Here is a 20,538-nt window from a genome sequence, read left to right as displayed (position 1 = left end):
GATGTAATTTACTCTCAAGGACCTCCGAACAGGTCTCCCTACAAACTGTCATCCATCCTTTCACTCAAAACATATTTGATGACATGCTTCTGTGAAAAGGAGGCCATCTGTGAAAAAGAGGTCACAGTAATTGAAGCAGCCGCACACAGATGACTTAATTTTCCAAGATCGCATCATGATTGATTGTATGACTGGAGTTGTGCTGTGTTCCGCTTGTATGATTAATCAGTGCTCGTAATACACTCGTGAATTTTCCCATCGATTATTTGGTATAGTTCCATGCATAATGAATTTTGATGTTCAAATGATAAACATTTGTGATGTGTAAATTTTGCCTGCTCGCCAGTTTTGAGGTACAAGGTGCGTGCGCAGATTTTTAAAGCCATTGGTAGCAAAATTGGCTCCAGGTTGATGAATAGACATTAAGTATATTAATTATGTGTTACAACTTACAACTGATACCACATTGATAATTAATGACAAGTCAGTGTAGGGAACTATCTGAGATTGACCGCAGTCTTTATGAACACACAGTACACATCCAAATATTGTGACCGGTCACTGCCCTTGTCCTCCCTGCAGCCAACAATGTTCCAGTGGACGGCAAGGCCGACGGCAACCTGGACACTGAGACGCCGGACACAATGCCAGGCGAGGCGCCCCACCAGGGCAACAAGAAGAAGATGGTCATCCCGGAGAGGGACGAGGGCATCTCGGAGGGCAAGTCGGTCCTTCAGGGCAAGCTGACCAAGCTGGCCATCCAGATTGGCTATGCAGGTGGGTCTTAGGATGGCCAATGTCCTCTGAAAGTAACACCACTTTGAACCGACCATAGGCTAGGGGGGCGTTTCATCAACGAGTTCGTCGGAGTTTTCACCGACAAATTTGCTATCAGCCAATCAGACCAAGGATTTCATTAGCTTTTGACAGTTGTCAGTATAAATCCTTGCGTCTGATTGGCTGATAGCAAATTCGTCGGTGAAAACTCCGACGAACTCGTTGATGAAACGCCCCCCAGATGTTCATGTCAGACTGTTGGGCTATCAATGCTGTAGGCTTTAGAGTGCTTTTCTAAACGAAGCACAAATTTGAGGTGGATTCGTCATTGTTTCAGCATACTACAAACTTGGACCCATTTCTTCGGGGCAATTTGGGGGGATGGCATGAACATTCTGACAAAGTTTTTGTTGTCGCCGGCAGGTTGCACCGTCGCCGTGGTGACGACCCTGGTGCTCATCATCCGCTTCTGCATCATGACGTACGGCATCCACAAGGAGCACTGGACCAACAGCCACCTGCAGGAGTTTGTGGACTTCTTCATCATCGGCGTCACCGTGCTGGTGGTGGCCGTACCGGAGGGTCTGCCTCTTGCCGTCACCATCTCACTGGCCTACTCCGTCAAGGTAGGTGTGGCATGTGGGATGCAGCAACCGTGATTGGGAGCTGTTCGTTAAGATGGGTTTGTTGATACACAAGATTAAAGGACAAGTCCACCTTCACATGTGGATTGAGTGAATGCAGCAATATTAATAGAACACATCAGCAAGAGTTTGAGGAAAACCGGACAATCCGTTTAAAAGTTGTAAATTTTAGAAGTTTCTGCTCAGTCACTGCTGGATGAGAAGATTACTACAGCTTGTGATGTCACATGTGTACAACGGTATAAAGAAAATATAAAGAAAATTCAAAATATTTTCAATTTTCTCGCATAATAAAAGAACACTTGACTTCCCTCTTTCAGAAGGCAAGGGGAAATAATATTACCTTTAACATACATCAGTGACGAGTCGAGGAAATGAGCACTTTTTTTCAAAGAGTAAAATTTTGTGAAGTCCTCTTTATATTTTCCTTATATCGTTGTACGCATGTGACATCATACATTGTAATAGTCTTCTCATCCAGCAGTGACTGTGCAATTACTTTTAAAATTCGTAACTTTTAAACGGATTGTCCGTTTTTTCCCAAACTTTCACTGATGTGTTCTACTAATATTGCTGCATTCACTCAATCCACATGTATATGAAGGTGGGCTTGTCCTTTAATGAATACCCCAGCGCCAGCCAACATTTTCTGTAATCATCCTATCCCATATGTACAGTGTATATATGCAGCTGTTTGATGGGGTGAAGAGGAGTTCTTTTAAACAATTGACTAACATTTGATGTTATTTGGATGCTGGCACATCCTTGACAAAGTTCTTGGATGTCACTCTGCTGATAATGACCCAGATCCCAGTGTAAGAAGAAGTCCACAATTATTGTAAGTTTTGACACATTTATCAACCATAGTAGCAACCATATTGCCCTCTGATTAGGCGTTGTCCAGCTGCTGCCTCAGTGATTGCAGTTTCTTATGTGTCACAGTGGACGTGTTGTCCTTTCTAGAACAAGACTGCTCGTCTTAGTTTCAGGCAGGTCATTTGCATTGTATGTGACTAGAGCACGGTGATGGTACTTACTTTCTACATTTCTTCCATCCCAACAGAAAATGTTGAAGGACAACAACTTAGTCAGGCATCTCGACGCCTGCGAGACCATGGGCAACGCCACGGCCATCTGCTCGGACAAGACGGGCACGCTGACCACCAACCGCATGACCGTCGTCCGCAGCTTTATCGGCCGCAAGATGTTCCTGGAGACGCCTGGCAACAACGACATCGACAGCGAGACCCGCCATCTCCTAGTGGAGGGCATCTCGGTCAACAGCAGCTACTCCTCCCGCATCCTGGTGAGTGCTAGACAAGGTCAAAGGTCATGTGGTAGAATTCAAGAAAGCGGTGAAGCAGAATCCATCCTACAATTAGCCACTTCTAAGAATGGCCTCGTGAGGAAATGGTAAAACTCTGCCCTTCCCGAACACATGAAACCCTTTGCAGCTCTATCCCGTCGGGTCTAATATATCAGGTGGTACGTACATCACACACATTCCATGAACAGTAATCGTTCTCCAGCTTTCAGATTCACTAGTTTAGGTTTGCAAAGATCCATACATTGTTTCCTTACATTCCACATTTTTCTATTTGTGGGAATGCAACTAATGTCTGATGTTGAATGATCCATCACCGACATATGCTAATATTTTGTGTTTGGAACGAAGAGACATCAAAATTCATTTGAAGAGATATGAAAAGCAAAGTTGCATGAACATTTGAAATATACATATATATTGTCTCTCACTGGGAAAAAAGTAAAATAAGTAAAATACACAAAGGTGTTTTTGTGAGTGATTAGTGAACGTATCTCAGAGAAGAACATTGCCCACATGTTCATGTAGTTATAGACTACACATACTTGAAGAGTATCGCAGATTGCACATGTTTGATGCTGGAACTCGAGTGGTAGGCTTTCATGCAGGGCCAAACTCTTTGTTTTGATATCTCCAAGCTCAAAACTGTTCACATTTCACCTGCCTGCATCTGACGCTATTGCCCCCATTTTTATGGGGTTTTTTTTGTTGGTCGTCCTCCTCCATCTTCAAGCACTAAATTGCACTTTTGCAAGATGTTGAAAAGCCACAAATCACTTTGTTGTGATGGATGACTGTGTCTAACTAAGCTACAGAGAATTCCCGTGCATGACTACATCAGTCTAAAAGCACAGGCAGGCTCCAGCGTTCTGCTGCTGCTAATCTGGTCGTGTGGAGGGAAGAAATGTCAGAGGCATTTTTTGGAAGCAGTCTGGGATTAAGACTTTAATTCCAAGGAGGAGGATTCAAATTTCTTCAGATTAGCTGCCCTCATAAATCATAAACCACTATTGAGGATTCCTCCTCGCTCCCTCCCCCCCCCCCCCCCTCTGCCCGCCTATTTTCCCCGTTTAGGAGAGCTTTTTCTTTCCTCTTCATCTTTTCTGTGAGTGCAGAGGAGCCCATGTCTCTAATTCAAATGAGTCGTCATGCAAGCTATTTAGAGTAGTGTCAAGCAGGCTAGCAAAATCTGCCTTCTGTGTGATCATGACTGCGTGAAGAATCAATTAGAATCCATTCTTCAAATTTGTTTGACATTACACACCCTGTCCTTAAATTGAATTTCTGTAGTTGCTTGTTCTCATAAATTTTGTACATTGTTCCAGTCTGAAGTGAATGTAGATTTATACATGTAAGCCATGCACTCCGGTGGTTGGTTGTGGCATCTGTGTACGTCTGTTTCTCTTGCTGTTTTCTCTGTAGCACTCCGCATAACCTTGACTTTTCCAGCTCCTTCCATTTGCGCATACAGCGTGAGTGTCGTCTGCACGTCTCAGAGTGTTATTTGTGACTAATTTTCTGAAATATGAGAAGGTCAGAGCAAATGGGGTCATACCAAATGGGGGGGGGGGTATGATGCTTAGCACTGGACAGAGTCTGTCTTCTGTATTGGTCATCCCTGGTTTAATAGGTTGAAATGTGCTCGGGCAGCTCAGATGTAACGTGGGTATACTGTTTCTCAGCGCAACAGTGGTCACGTTGCTTTTAACTTATTGCAGCTGTGCCGTGCAGCGGGGGCAGAGCTTTTTAGCAGATGACGTCAAGTGGTACCATGAGATATTGGGGGGGGGGGGGGGGTCAGAAGCAAAGGTCACAGCATTTCTCAGTTTGCTGATGCCGGTGCTGTTGTCATGACTATGAGATGGGTGATTTTCACCTGATGGTCAGCCTCTACTTGTTCCTGAGCTGTCTTAAATTACTTTTTTATGTGATGATATATGAAGAATTACTTTCTTTTTTCTTTCAAATTCTGAACATTGCAATTTTGTCCTGAAGATTGTTATACTTTTGTTCTCACTCTACCAGAAATGAAGAGAATGGAAAAAAAAAGAAAGACTGTAAAAAATTTGATGATGATAACGTGATATAAAAGCCGATGAGTATTATGTAAGTTCCCTGGTAACCATATGTGGACGAAGAAATTAATTTAATTGTTATCATCATCGTTCATAGACACTTAAAAAGATACTGAATCTTTCAGTCTCTATCCCTTTATCTCTATGTTTTTCCATCCATTTGCTTCACAATCTATATTTGTATCTATTTACCTACAATCTCTGTATTCTCTATCTTTCTCTATTATGTCTATATCTATCTATCTATCTATTTATCTACCTACAAGTATCTATCCATCTCTTTTCTCTCGTGCCTGTACTCTATGATACTGAAAATCATCCATATGTGTGGCATTAGTTCTAGGGTATATATCAGTCAGTAGGGAGGACATTCATGCCTTGGGTTGACACAGCATGTTCTCTAGGCATGCAAATGTCACCTTATCTGACGTGCGCCATGTTTGTTCACCTTAGTTTCTCTCCTGCCTGCTAAGAGGAAGATGTGTTGGTGTTGGTGGTGGTGGTGGTGGTGATGGCAGTTGGGGGGGGGGGGGGGGGGGGGAGAGGAGGGAGGGAGGATGGGGGTGAAAACTTCCCAAACTAGAATGCAGCCACTGCCCTAGGGGGGCATCGTACAACACCTTGCGCTGTCCGCTCATCCTCTGGGAGGGAGAATAATGGGCAGAGAATCATATGGAACGAGGAAAGAGGAGAAGCGGGAGTGAGAGGAAAGAGAGAAAAAAGGCTTGATCTATCCCCCGGGCTTTGATTCTGCCTCTCATATGTCGCGTCGTGAATTTTCCGCAAGTGGAAAATATTGCACGATCTCGATGTCATCCTTGTGGTCATACCGTTCGCGAGCTGTTTGCCATCCCTCATCGCGTTTCATCGTTCGGAGTGGGACGCCGCGAAAGGTGATATGGTCATTCGCCTCACTTGGATGGGAATTCCTCTCGATATGCCCGGGTATCCATGTTCGTCGAGTCACGCCTGCTGTTTGTTCCGCCTCTTTCCCGCGTAACGCTCCACGGGCTTCCTTCTAAAAATAGCCAGTGTGACATTTGTTTCCTTAAAAGCAGTTGTTAATCACATGAAATATGTCTCCAAGTCTCATGCTAGCACATATTCCTTTCACTTCTTTCCCCCTTTTTGAATGACAAGGTACCAGAATGTTCGGGATGCAAAGTGGCTTTAGTCTGTTCACAGGGCATGGTAATCCGAAGTATTCTATGTCTTTGTGGAGGTTTTCCTTTAAAGAACTCATGGAACCGTTATGGATGGTTTCGTGTTTAAAGGAGATGCACACTTTGATTGATCAAGAATGGTAGGAGGTGATTTGGCTTCGCATTGGAAAATGTAAACAATACTCTCACTCAAACGACAAACATGTGTTTCATTTGCAGCTGTGTGATTGCCATGTTGGCCCAGTTTACAATGTGATATTATCCAGATTTGGGAGGGGTTTTTTATGACTAGCAAGATTCTTTTGTAATTTTAGATTTCTTCCACCTGTGAAGAACACACATGGCTTCTCAGTTCTTTTCAAGTTCTCTCTTCTCTGCTTTGTGTCAGTAGTTTTTTAAATCCCTGTGTTCCTACATTTTGCTGTCATATGCGCAATGAAAGAGCATTTTCATTTATTGAACAGTGTATAATTATGTGTTAATGACATTGGTGTATGACCTCATTCCAGTGTAGTCTACATATTTTGTTCTCTGTAATGTCACCAATATTTATGTCTTCTCATCCTTTTATCATTCAGCCCGCCGAACATCAGGGTGAGCTCCCACGCCAAGTGGGCAACAAGACGGAGTGCGCCCTCTTGGGCTTTGTGCTCGACATCAACGAGGAGTACCAGCTATCGCGGGATCGCTGGCCGGTCGAGAAGTACGCCTGCGTCTACACCTTCAACTCCTCCCGCAAGTCGATGAGCACGGCCATCCCGCTGCCAGAGGGCGGTTTCCGCCTCTACTCCAAGGGGGCCTCAGAGATCATGCTCTCAAAGTGAGTAGCCCGTTAACCTCATATGTGCCTTGAGTGCCAATTGGCACGGACAACCCCATAGCATTGTACACTCTCTTCAAAGCCCCTAGCAAGAAAATGTTAAGTTAAACACAACCACAGGATTTTGTTTTTGTTTTGTTTTGTTTTGTTTTTTGTCTGTGTGATATCACCAATTATGTATAGTAGCAAATTGTCATTCTCACGTCATAATTTAAAATGAAAGCATATACATTTTATACACTCTCTTTCTCACCAACACACACGTACACACACACACAAGACAGTATTACAGGATTATAATTCTTTGATGGTGTACTGATAAATGACAAGCACATGAGTAAAAAACTTGATCATTACTCTGTACAAACTCTATGATCTTGAGTGATCTTGAATAACTTGTCGCTCTCGAAGCTAGAGCTGACTTTTCTGTCAAAAAGAAACACCACCAAAGAGTCTAGGAATCCACAGCATAGTTTGAACATTACAAATTATCGGTGAATACATTTTGGTGTGCAATTTCCTTTCTTCACTGAATTTCTTTTTTTCTTGCCTTTATTAGATGAAGTCACACCCAACGTAAGAGATATGAAATGACCAACGTTTTGATTTTAAAATAGATATATTTTGATATTCTGTGCCTGTCTTCATCCTTCCAACTAATTGACTATTCTATTCATGCTGCCCTGTCTTGTCTTGCTTTCTTGTCCCCCCCCCCATATCTCTATCCCTTCTATATATCCTCTCCTCCCTTCCTTTTTGTCATCCCCATCCACTCCTCCATATACCTTGCTCTCCTTTGTCACTATTCCTTTCCTCAAACTCCATCCATGCCTCCAACCCCATCAATACCACCTGCCCCATCCCTACCTCCATCTTCGTTACCTCGAACCCTCTTCTTTCCTCGAACACCATCCTTACTTCCAACCCTCTTCTTACTTCAACCTCATCCTTACCTCCAATTTCATCGTTATGTGCAACCCTCTCCTAACATCAAACCCCATCCAAAACTCCAACTCCATCCTTACCTCTTACCGCCTCCTTACCTTCGACCCTCCCCTTACCTCCAACCTAATCCTAACTCAAACTTCATCCATACCTCCAACTTCATCCTTACCTCCAACTTCATCCTTACCTCTCACCTTCTCCTTACCTCCAACCTAATCCTAACTCAAACTTCATCCATACCTCCAACTTCATCCTTACCTCCAACCCTCTTTTTACCTCCTACCCTCTTCTTACCTCCAATCCTCTTCTTACCTCCAACCCCATCCTAAAATCCAACTTCATCCGTATGTGACACTCTATCCATTTTGCAACCCTCTTTCCCCCTCTACCCCAGGTGTGAATACATCCTGGACGAGTCCGGCGAGGCCCAGCCATTCAGCATGGCCGACAAGGAGAAGGTTGTGAAGGACGTGATTGAGAAGTGGGCAATGGAAGGTCTCCGCACACTGTGCCTGGCTTACAAGGACATCACCAGGGACAAGCCAACGCCCAAGTGGGACATGGAGAATACAGTGGTCAAGGAACTGACCTGTGTTGCCCTCGTCGGCATTGAAGATCCCGTCCGAGCAGAGGTCAGTCAGAAAATTGTTAGGTGGTCCCAATTCATGAAAAATTAGACTCCCTAAAGATATGGTGCATACAGTACGGTATGTCCCAACAAAAAATTACCATCAGATTTTCGTATTGATAACACCCAATATGATTAAACTGTCTATATGCTACTTCAGGGTCTTTAAATATAACATCTTAGCTCTATTTTACAGAAAATCCCATTCAGTTTGGTTAAGCGGTCACAGAGAAATGTGGATTGTTGTAAAGCATGTCATGAGTCTGATTCTTCCAAGTTTAGCACTTGGATGCTCTTGTGTGTGAACACAATAGACAGAACTTGGAGGGAAGAGATTCCTGACCTGCTCTACAAAACTCCTCATTTCTCTTTGACCACTGAAGCAAATCGAATGGGGTTTTTGGCAAGATGTGGGCAATGAGTTATAGTTTGGTATCCTAAAATTTGATTTGGATTGATTCACTATTTTTAAAGTTATCATTGCGGAGGGTCCTGTTGCAATTTTTTTTTTGGAGATACGGTACTTCATACTTATATATGAAAATTACTCAATGTAACCCCAGTTGAGCCCAATCTGGACAAGTAAAATGTAGTGCATAAAAATTGAATTTGGTTGTTACAATTAAATCAGAAAGAAGTAACTAATGCTGCTCATATTGAAGCAGCATGAACATGTAGAGCATCCCAAAAGAAAAATTTACTGATTGTGTGGAAAACAACATTTCCTGAGTTTGCGAAGTTCCAACTCTGCATCAGGTACCACCGGCCATCGCTGACTGCCAGAGCGCGGGAATCACCGTGCGCATGGTGACGGGAGACAACGTGAACACGGCGCGATCCATCGCCATCAAATGCGGCATCTTGAAGCCGGGCGATGACTTCCTCGTGCTGGAAGGACGCGACTTCAACAAACGCATCACCGAAAATGGTGTGGTGAGTGAGATGAGGCCAATCATGTCTTCTTAACGAATTCACAAAAGCAGGAGTTCATACCATCACTTTGCAGTTGCATGGAAATTTATCAGTTGTTAGCCCTTCAATTACCCATGCAGCTAGAATTAAATGGCTGGGCTATTTTGTGTATTTCCAACATTTTTGCAGCAAAGTTAGACAAACCCCATTCAGGATTGGCAATATGATGGTGGAACACCTCAGCAGTGTGATACCATGGCAACCAAGACTGTGTAATGACTACTCATGCACTGCAATAGGATATCTGTGCCAATATACAAATAAAGCATAAGCGAGGGTCAAAATTCAAGATTTATCTCATAAAAAAATCCCCCTACTCCTCAGAAACAACCACTAATTGGAGAGTAGGATTAAGAATGATTTCATGGTGGGTGTGTCAGCTACGAGAAATTGGGACATGGACCAATCTACTGTGTACTTGGAAGTTGTGTTATATCATAGTGATACAAACGAATTTAACTTCTTGAATGGCTGTCCTTCTGCTGGTGTAGATCAAGCAACATCTACTGGACAAAATCTGGCCCAAGCTGCGCGTGCTGGCCCGATCATCGCCCACCGACAAACACACACTGGTCAAAGGCATCATCGACAGCAAGTTGACGGCCAATAGAGAAGTCGTTGCCGTAACGGGAGACGGAACGAACGACGCCCCTGCCCTGAAGAAGGCTGATGTGGGATTCGCCATGGTGAGTGAGGGGCTTACCAGAAATGATCACGATTCGATTTTGGTCATCATGATGATTATGATAATAATGATAGGAGGAAGACAAATGCCAATAAAAGAGAAATATGATATTACCCTATTTACACAAGGCCCACTTGATTCGCATGCAGTGTGCAATAAAGTTAATCAAGATATGTAATCCAGTAGAAATGTGATATGCATTCTACATATTGAAGCAAATCTAATTCTTGCTTGACTTGAGCACATTTTGTCAAAATGAGACACATACTGTATCTTAGTATGACTTCATTCAACAATGCATTGGAATATAATGCATGTACAGTGATATGATATTTTATAGGAGGATGCTAATCTAGGTAAATTATATATTGTCGGAACTACTTGTGCTGTATTTGAAATTGTGAGCTGTAACATCATTTTTTTTTTCCACTTCAGGGTCTTGCCGGAACAGATGTTGCCAAGGAGGCGTCGGACATCATTCTGACGGACGACAACTTCACCAGCATCGTCAAGGCCGTCATGTGGGGGCGCAATGTCTACGACTCCATTGCCAAGTTCCTGCAGTTCCAGCTCACTGTCAACCTGGTCGCCGTCACCGTGGCGTTCGTCGGAGCTTGCTCCATCAATGTAAGCCAGCAAGCAATTCATAGAATCCAACACCCACATTTTTTTTAGCCTGGAGAGATGTCAGTTTAAGTCTTCCTGTGAACTGATGAAACTAAGGCCGCGTTTATAAGATTTTGCGTGCCTAGAATCACTGTTTTGAAACACTGTTGTGAAACACAGTTTCAAATCACAGTTTCGTCAGGAGAGCGTTTATAAGATTTTTTTTCTCCGAGCATGTTGGGGCTCTCACTCAGACTGTGCCATTGCGCAACTCACTCTGCGCAGTTTTTCCTCGGCAAAAGGTCAAACAAGGTGCGCGCAAGGCATTGTGACGTCATTTAAACAGTATTTGAGATGGCGGTTGCGTTTATAAGATTTTTGAAACACTGTTTCTACAGAAACACTGTTTTGAATCACACTATTTTGTGCGATTTGAAACAGTGTTTCAAAACACTGTTTCAAATCACGGTTAGCGTTTATAAGATTTTTTTTTCGAGCTAGAAACACTGTTTGGCCAGAAACACTGTTTCAAAACACTGTTTCTGGCCAGAAGAAAAATCTTATAAATGCACCCTTAAATGCCATGGACAGTCAAAAGAGCTTTTACTTTCTGAGAAGCTTATCCCAAACAGGCATAAAACTCCATTTTGCATGTGGATTGTGTGATTTCAGCTGTATATTTAGAAACCTGTCTGTCGGTTCTTGATGAGAGTACAAAAACTTCAGTACTCATTAGTTGTGGACCAGTAATAATGCCAAATTATCCATTCATCCACTGATCCATTAAAGGACAAGTTCACCTTCATAGACATGTGGATTGAGTGAATGCAGCAATATTAATAGAACACATCAGCAAGAGTGTGAGGGAAAAAAAAAATACAATCCGTTTAAAAGTTATGAATATTTTAAGTTTCTGCTTAGTCACTGCTGGATGAGAAGACTACTACGGCTTGTGATGTCACATGTGTACAACGATATAAAGAAAGTATAAGAAAAATTCAAAATATTTTCACTTTTCTCGCATAATAAAAGAACAGTTTACTTCCCTCTTTCAGAAGCCAAGGGGGAATAATATTACCCTTAACATACATCAGTGACGAGTCGAGGAAATGTGCACCTTTTTCAAAAAGTTAAATTTTGTGAAACTCTTTTTATATTTTCCAAATATCATTGTATGCTTGTGACATCATACACTTTTGTAGTCTTCTCATCCAGCAGTGACTGTGCAGATACTTTTAAAAAATTCATAACTTTTGAACGGATTGTCCGATTTTCCCCAAACTTTCACTGATGTGTTCTACAAATATTGCTGCATTCACTCAATCCACATGTACACCATGTATATGAAGGTGGACTTGTCCTTTAAGTCATCTATCCATCCATCTATTCATCCATTTATCTGTCCATCATTCTATCCATGCTTCTGTCCTATGAATCCTATGAATTTCAGCATATCGCCATCTCTCTCTCTCCTTCTTCCCTACCTCCAACAGGACAGTCCTCTGCGTGCCATCCAGATGCTGTGGGTGAACCTCATCATGGACTCCTTTGCATCCCTGGCTCTGGCCACCGAGATGCCGACGGCATCGCTGCTGAAGCGCAAGCCCTACGGCCGCACCAAGCCGCTTATATCCAGAATTATGATGAAGAATATTCTAGGTCACTCGGTCTACCAGCTGGTTGTCATTTTTACAATTCTTTATGCAGGTGAGTTAAGCCCTCTCGTTACTTTCTCCTGCAATGCCCACGAATGCTATGATATGCGATTTTAATGCACAGATAAGAGTGCGTTAGAGGGGATACAGAGCACTCAAGGGTATTTTCAATGGTGCAATATGCATGATTTTGTGAATACCCAAGAGTGTGCTGCATCTCAAATAACATAACATCACAAACTTATACCTGTGCATTATTTGTTTTATAAATTTGGCTTGGAAATTGTGGAATTTGCTTGCAATACCACAACAAGCTGGTCTGGCTGATGGCAATTTGCCAGGATAATGGGTTGTTTTGGAGTATTTTGAGATCATAAGTGTGAAATACTAAAATGGTAATTTTAATAACCACTCCCATGGGAACTGCTCTTTCCTACTTTTGAGCCAAATCATCCCTATTTTTTCAGTCAGAAAGGTTGGGAGGTCTGTAGTAATGTGGGTCTGTCTCCCTGCTGTGTTGTACATGTCTGTCTCCACCTTTCTTACCCATTGTTCATCTGGTTTATCCTTCTTGCCTTTCCTCTGTTCTCCCACCTTCTCTCCATCTCCTGCCCATCCCATCTCCTACTCTCGTCCTCCTCCTCCTCCTATACCCCTCGTTTCCTCACCCACCCACCCCAACCAGGTCCCCAGATATTCGATATAGATGATGGATCTCACGAGGGGCCGTCAGGGGCGCCCACTTCCCATTTTACCATCATCTTCAACACCTTTGTACTCATGCAAATTTTCAACGAAATCAACTCGCGCAAGGTGCACGGCGAGCGAAACGTCTTCTCTGGCATACATACCAACCCTATTTTCCTCATAGTGATCATCGGGACTCTCATTACACAAGTAAGTTTAGAGAGTGGGTCCACATGTACCAGTCTCTCTCTTTCCTCCTATCACATTACACGAGATTTGTTATCTGGACTTGCACCCATTGTCGATAACATGCGCCGTTCCTCCAACTTGTAGATCCTTGTTATGCTTAGAGCCCACCGCACACTATACGACTCACAACTATATGACCATAAGACCAGGGGCCCGTTTTGTAAAACTTGTTATCAGTGACAACTGCCACATTTCTATGACAAATTTTCTCTCAGCCAATCAGATGCGAGGATTTCAGTAGCTTGTCACATCTATGACAACTTGTCACTGATGACAAGTTTTATGAAACGGGCCCCAGGTCGTACAACCTGGCAACGCACACTATACGACCTGACCTTGCAACTAGTCTTACGACCGTTCTGGCTTCAGTAGGTTACCAACGAGTATAGAAGCGCACACAGTGTGCATTGCGTGCACTTCTATACTCTTTGCATAATTCTGTATCGTGATTGGCTAAAAATTCAAGATGTCATCTCTCTACAACTGGCACTAAGACCCTGTCGTAAGACTGGAAATTGGCAAGACTGGTGACGTCACATTTCCGGTCTTAAGGTCTTACAACTGGTCGGAGCGTATAGTGTGCGGCGGGCTTAAGTTGGTCTGTAACATATAAGTATCCGCTTCAAGATTTCTTGAAAAGCGGGGTCGGGAATTTGATGTATGCAGCAACAGAAACAAGAGCTCAAACACTTTCAGACACTACAGCATGAATGGCTATACCTGATGCTGAGAATATACTACTGCACATACAACATTGCATCCAACACGAGTAATAGATTACCCCGTACATTATTCCACACCCCTCCCCCGACCTCCAGATCAAAACTAGTACTCCACTCTGCATAACTCTTCAACTATCAACCGTATGAGAACTTTAGTCTACATCAATATTACCCCTGCCAATTTGGAAAAGCATTAGATGATTATTCTCTATTTGAGCTTGGTCAATGGTATGATTCCTCTGCGATTATGTCATATTTTCATTGTTAATTGTGATATGCTGTAATAATATCATGTGCAGTGAAATCTTGCAAGGACTCGTTTCTCCAAGGATTGAGATATTGCTACACTTCACTGTGTCACATCGCAGTGTAATGAATTTTCATTACACGGCGAGCCCAGGAAGCAACTCCAAATGGAGTTGCTCGCTGTCAACACTAGATGCTGTAACGCCGCTTACTATGTACCTAATGTCCATGTTTACCCATAAGACAGTTGCTCTGTCTGAGGGAGAAATTCAGTTGAGCTTTGAATTTTTGCCATTGTTGCAATGTTTAGTACTGCTTTAGATTATTCAGTATTGACCAATCCATGAAATTATCTCATGTGTTTTGTTTTGTTTTGTTTTTTTGCCCCCATCACTTTCATCCTTTTTTTCCCCATCAACTTTTCCTCCCCTCCACAACATCATGTTTACTCTTCTCGCACTTTACTGGGTTTGAAACACTCACCTCCTTTCTTCCATCTCTCTCCCCTCCCCTCCCCCGCTATCTCAACTGTCCTTCGGGCCGCCAGGTAATTTTAATTCAGTTTGGTAGTTTAGTATTCAGCTCCACGGGGCTCTCCTTGGACGAGTGGCTGTGGTGCGTCTTCCTCGGGCTCGGCTCGCTGGTCTGGCAGCAGCTGGTGACCACCATCCCCACCCGTCAGCTGCCGCACATCTGCGCCGTCGGCCGCAGCAGCGAGCCCGAGCAGCTGCCCACCATCACGCCCATGGACGAGGACCACCCAGACCGGGTGGACCACCGGCGGGCCCAGATCCTCTGGATGCGCGGCCTGACCCGGCTCCAGCAACAGGTGAGTGAAAGTTTCTTCCTCTTTTATCTCTCTCTCCTTATATCTCTCTCTCTTCTTATATCTCTCTCTCCTTATATCTCTCTCTCCTTATATCTCTCTCTTCTTATATCTCTCTCTCCTTATATCTCTCCTTATATCTCTCTCTCCCTATATCTCTCTCTCCTTATATCTCTTCTTCTCTTCTACTCTCACATATCTCTCCTTTTTTTTTTCTTTCTCTCACTTTCTCTATACTCCTCCTCAATCTCCATTTCTGTAGTTCTGTATATTTTTCTCTCTTCCAGTGCTTTCATGTCGACTGATTATGGAAACTTGCAGAGAGGCGAAGACCACATTTTGTTTCACAGCATCTTATTTAAGGTTGCATTATTAGGAAGACAGCTCAGTTTAGTTCAATTTTTTCTACCAATAGAAATCAGACAACTATGCCTGTGATTCTTTTTTTTGCGGGGGGAGGAGGGAAAGGGTTTTTTTATCACACTGAAATCAGCAGAAGTGGTTCTATTGAAGCTGTAGGTAGGCTTACAGGGTTAGTTTGGGTTTTGTTTTGTTTTTTTCTTGGATTATGACCGCTAAGGCTTACAGAATATAGGGTGTAGTTCCTTATTTTTTCCCTTTGAATTCCCAATTTTTCTGCGCTGTTTATTTGCTTGAGAGAAACCAAGCTTTGAGTTTGACCTGCTTGAGCCTTTCGAGCCAGCCAAGGATTAGCGCTTGAAACACTTTTGATTCTACTCCACCCCCTCTTTCCCCCTGTATATATGTATATCAGTGCTTCATCTGACCCTTATCACAAGGCCATACACAAATACCTGTAACATCATTGAGATTATCCTACAAACAGTATGTTGAAGATATCTGAGTGTGATTGAATAAGGTGTCCATGAATTTATCGAGCCTTCCAAAACATCCCACCTGAATGATATCCCTGACGTCCTGCAATTTATTTCTTTATTATCTGAAAGAAATTGACAATCAAATTAGATCCCGTTCTTAGACCAGAAAATGTTCATGTCCAAGAACGTTCTCAGAATAAGAGATGAATAATGATAGAAGATTAATTTGCATGTGCGCAAATTCAATTTCAAATATTTTCATATTCGTACCATGAGTTTTCCGTCTGTGTGAGTGAAGTGCCGTTTTCATACGGGGACTTGTATGTATGTGTGTGGGAGTGAGTGTTTATGTTTTCGAGATTATCTTCTCGCCTGTTACCCCTCCTCCTCCTACCTACCCCCTCCCCTCTCGGTCCCCCGATGGTCCCCAATGGTACCCTGCCAGAGATGGCCAGTGGGTCTCTTTCTCCTTGGCAGTGTTCTCTTTGTGGTGGCCTTAAAACTTGGTCCCAAGCCCTTATCTTTCTCTCATTTGCACGATATGTCCAGGCTCTTCCACTCGTCGGCCTCCCTCCCTTTTGGCTCACAGTCCGTTGACGTCCACCCATGTTGTCACATTGTGTTGTCAGTTCCCAAGAGTTTTATATTCTTCTTTCTTTTTCTTTTTTTAAAGTTTGTTGTGGTATTCTTTTTAAGTTATGAATGTTTATATGATCTTCCAATTCAAATATTTTCAGTTATCCTCAGTAAAGTTTCCCTTCACCTGGAGTTTATTTATTTTTTGTTCTTTCTTTTGTTTGTTTGTTCCTGAACACCACCCAAATAACAAATTAATGGCAGGTCCTTTTTATCGTGGACAACTCACAGCTGTATGGTTAGAAAGATACAATTTTCTGAACTGAGTGTTTCATTTTATGTACCTTAAGAGCGACCGATACTGGTATTATTTTTAGGTACCACTTTCTTGTACGTTAGTCTGTGAACAGGTTGCTATGCCAGACAAGGCAGTGATTACCCCCTTTCAACACAGATGAAAATATGCATCATCATATGATATGTGTTTTGTTCAATTCTTATTTCCCTTAACATTGATGTGAGACGCATACACTGTTTGATTTACCAGTGAAGAAACGCAAAAGCGATAATCTGCTTGCAGATTGCTTTAGTTATTGTCTGTGTTCAGAAATGTGGTGTAATTTCAAATGATTTTGACTTACCCGTAATAAATGTCAGAGCATATACTAGTAATGCGGTTGTAGGACAAATTGACAGTTATGTGTACTTACCAGGTGTGTCTTAGGTCTTTCCGTCCCTCCTATACTTTTTTAATTTGTATTTTTCTAACAAATGTCAACTTTATTTTGTTTCTCTGAAAGTCACACTGCTAATTCTTTAATATTTTTTTCCCTTAGGATAAAACACGCGCTCCCAAATATCAGTGCTTAAGCGTTTTTGGGTTACATCCTATATTATGAAATCTGGTTGTTCTTTTTTTTTCAGCATTTGGTTTTGAATGCTTATCTCTTCTTTTCTGTTTGCTTGCGGTTTTCTTTTTTTCCACACTAGTTTCCTCAACTATTTCCCAGTCATTTGATATGGCATTTGCAATACATGGTCAAACATAGTCAGAGAGTCAATAAACTATCTAATCTGCCAATCTTATCTTATTTGTGTGGATTCTGCATTTAACCAAGAGGTCATGGATTTAATCACATTTACTTGTTTCTTTGAACTTTTGAGACTGCAATGTTTTGGAGAATTTATTGCTATTTTTCATCCATAGAAACATGTAAAAGAAAGGAGAAAGCACTGTCAAAGTGTCCTGTGTTTGTCATCATGCACATTATCACAAAATTCTTTGCAGTAGCTGACCCAAACTCTCTATGTTATCTTGATTTTCATGTTCGATTCAATTTAAATCTTAAAAGAGTGTACACTGTAGTTACACTTTAGCCCCCCTCCCCCCTTTTTTTTATCCTTCTTTTCCCAACTGTTTTAATCAAGCACTTTGCTTAAGTCAATCACTTCCATTGGCAAATTCCTTGTCATTGATGTCTGTTTCATATCAACAGAGTGGTATGGAGTAGGCTTATTATTCAGTATTCCCTCTATTGAAGTGGTCTCAAACTCTTGCGCAAGTGGGGAATTCTCCGTATTACAATTTGCTTACTACTGATTGTCAGCTGTATGTGAAGTTCAAGTCAACAGCAGGAGAAGATACACAGAATAATGACATTTGCGACAATCAAGGCAAACCAGGCAGTCTTACCAGGATTTGAATGGAATTAGATGATTTGCAATGTGGAGACTGTGTATGTACATGTACATACTCACCCATACTGCAATTAGGGTACACAAATTTGTATATCTAGATTCGGGAAATACAGTCAGCGGGCATGTAACTTAACATTCTTGTAGAGAAAGATAGGTGTTATAGCCTCTGCTTTGAGCATGATCGTCCTGTTTTAGTCATCTCATAAACTATCTTTCTTTCAGGCGGATAATTTTGAGCTTTTGTCTTTTTGTGATATTCAAAAATGGTTAAAATGTCTGACTTTGAGCATTTAATTTTTGTGCATAATTTATATAATATCCAATGGAGAGTAGCAATCTTCCCTGGCATTTATTTTTACAAAGTGTTAATCCTAGACGTTGGTTTCTGTAAGCAATCAGTCTTGATTCTTCCCTTGTATTCAATTTTCAACTAATGCATAATCAGAATGACCATTTCTTTTTAAACACACTTGCTACTAATGTGTTCTAATTCAGTTAATTGATACGTAAGATAACAAACATTTCAGAGTTACAACATTGAGTTTAATTATTTTCCAGGACATGATGTTTGATAATTTATAAATGTGTGTTCTTTGATTTTTTTTTTTTTTTTTTTTTTTGGCTGCATTGCAATTTGTGCCATATATTTCATAATGTTGCTACAGGAACAATCTTACTTTTTTCCAGATATTCTTTCATATTCCAGTGCACCAACTTAATATGCAGTATTTGCATTGTATCCACCTCTTCTACATCTTGTCTTTTGTTCTCACTTTCCCCTTTTTTTCCCTTCTTACTCTTCAGTACTAACATTCACTCTTCTATCTATCTACCTTTCTGACACAGTTTCCTTCAAATAATGTATATACTTGCATATGCACCCTGTCGTTATACATGACCATGGTGGCCATTGAGAAAATCAATGCAGTAAAGGAGATGGCCAATACGGTCTCACATTTAATCTCTTCTTGTCTGTCTGTTCAGAATTCTCTGTCATATCTTTTCTGTCCTGTTTTTTTTTTCTTAATCTTCTTTGGTTATCACCGATTCATATTTATCCTAAGCAATTGCTTTTCATCTTTATTTCTCTCTCTCTTTTCACCGTTTTCTCTCATTCTCATTCTCTTCACTTCATCACTGTTATATTTTCTTCATGCTTTCTATTTTTTTTCCCCAACTTTTTTTTTTTTTAAATAACGTGAAATGACTATCCACGCCTCACACGCTGCCTCCCCGGTTCCCAATCTTTTAACATCGGCCAGAGTCGTGCTGTGAGTAGTTTGATCACCGATCTCTTCAAATTTGAATCGTGCCTCTCTGTCGTGAACCGAGTTTTTGTCAGGGCGACTATGGGAGGGTGATGTTACTGCCTTACCCAATTTCTTTGCCTGCCTGTTTACCCCCTCTTACATCCCCTCCCCCTCCTGTTCGAACGTCAAAACACCTGTGCCCTTTTATACAGCTGTTTAATATACATCCACAGTTAACGCAACTGCTCCTTTCTTGTAACACAAGAGTAACTATTGAGAATGGCATTGCAGTCGTGTGTAATCCACATCAGGCTATCATATTTTGAGTTCTTCCATCCACGCTATTATTTTCACCATGTCGACCATTTTCATGCCGCATTCACGCATCTCTCTCTCTATGTGCGTTTACATATCATCCCACCGTCGATGACAACCCCCACTTGACAAGTCCTTCCCGAGCAGCGATCAGCGCTTGTCTTTTACTCAGCACGTTAGAGGGTTGATTTTTGTGCATTCATGTCTTGTCCATGTTTCCTCGTAAATGTATTACATGTTTCCACACGTGTGTATCCAGTCCCCCATCCTCCCTAAGTCTGTGTGTCCGGTGGAAGGCCTCCCTTAGCCCCTTCCTCATTACAGTTTTCTTTTGTGTGTGTCGTTCAGCCCAGTGCCCTATTCTGATGTGATGTGTGATAAGCACTCATCATTCTTTGTACCATGAAGAAAGAAAGAAAAAAAAAATTGCACCCTCACTATATACACAGAAGCACTTTTCCACTATGTTTCTTCTTCTTTTTTTCTGTTTTTTTTTTTTTTGGTCACCTGTGCACAATTACTGCACCGTTCCAGTTTCCTGTCCCCCCCCCCCCCTTCCCAGACTATTTTCTTTATAAATTCATTCCTCCCAGTAACTCTGCATACGCATATCTTACTATTGCCTGACTTTTTTCTCTTTTTTTTTATTTCAATAATGTGCTCTCTTTTCATGGCCAGTAATCAGCATTGGTTGTTCCAGATTGTCGTGAGGTCTTTCACAGAGGGCATAAGAATGAAAGCAATAGAGTCAGTTACGTGAGGCTGTCACCACCATTAGATGTATGGAAATGTTAGTTATAAGAACCTATGGGGAGGAGTGCATATTTGCACTAATT

General features: G+C 41.9%; 1 protein-coding gene across 1 annotated transcript in view; it reads left to right on the top strand.

Annotated features, from left to right (window-relative positions):
• LOC139711098 (plasma membrane calcium-transporting ATPase 4-like) overlaps positions 1-20,538 on the top strand; it is a 43,397-nt gene that overhangs the window by 10,680 nt on the left and 12,179 nt on the right. Inside the window, exons 2-12 of the mRNA XM_071623013.1 lie at positions 583-777; positions 1,201-1,403; positions 2,485-2,727; positions 6,562-6,803; positions 8,143-8,380; positions 9,133-9,309; positions 9,840-10,034; positions 10,469-10,660; positions 12,133-12,346; positions 12,980-13,191; positions 14,746-15,027. Coding sequence (XP_071479114.1) covers positions 583-777; positions 1,201-1,403; positions 2,485-2,727; positions 6,562-6,803; positions 8,143-8,380; positions 9,133-9,309; positions 9,840-10,034; positions 10,469-10,660; positions 12,133-12,346; positions 12,980-13,191; positions 14,746-15,027 — 2,393 coding nt within the window. The remainder of the gene's footprint in view (positions 1-582; positions 778-1,200; positions 1,404-2,484; positions 2,728-6,561; positions 6,804-8,142; positions 8,381-9,132; positions 9,310-9,839; positions 10,035-10,468; positions 10,661-12,132; positions 12,347-12,979; positions 13,192-14,745; positions 15,028-20,538) is intronic.

The sequence above is a fragment of the Diadema antillarum genome, unplaced genomic scaffold (assembly GCF_040938485.1).
Source record: "Diadema antillarum isolate AM-2024a unplaced genomic scaffold, OU_Dant_1.0 seq00001609_RagTag, whole genome shotgun sequence".
NCBI lineage: Eukaryota > Metazoa > Echinodermata > Echinoidea > Diadematoida > Diadematidae > Diadema > Diadema antillarum.
Note: the sequence above shows the minus strand (reverse complement) of the source record. Positions and strands in the feature narration are given on the sequence as shown.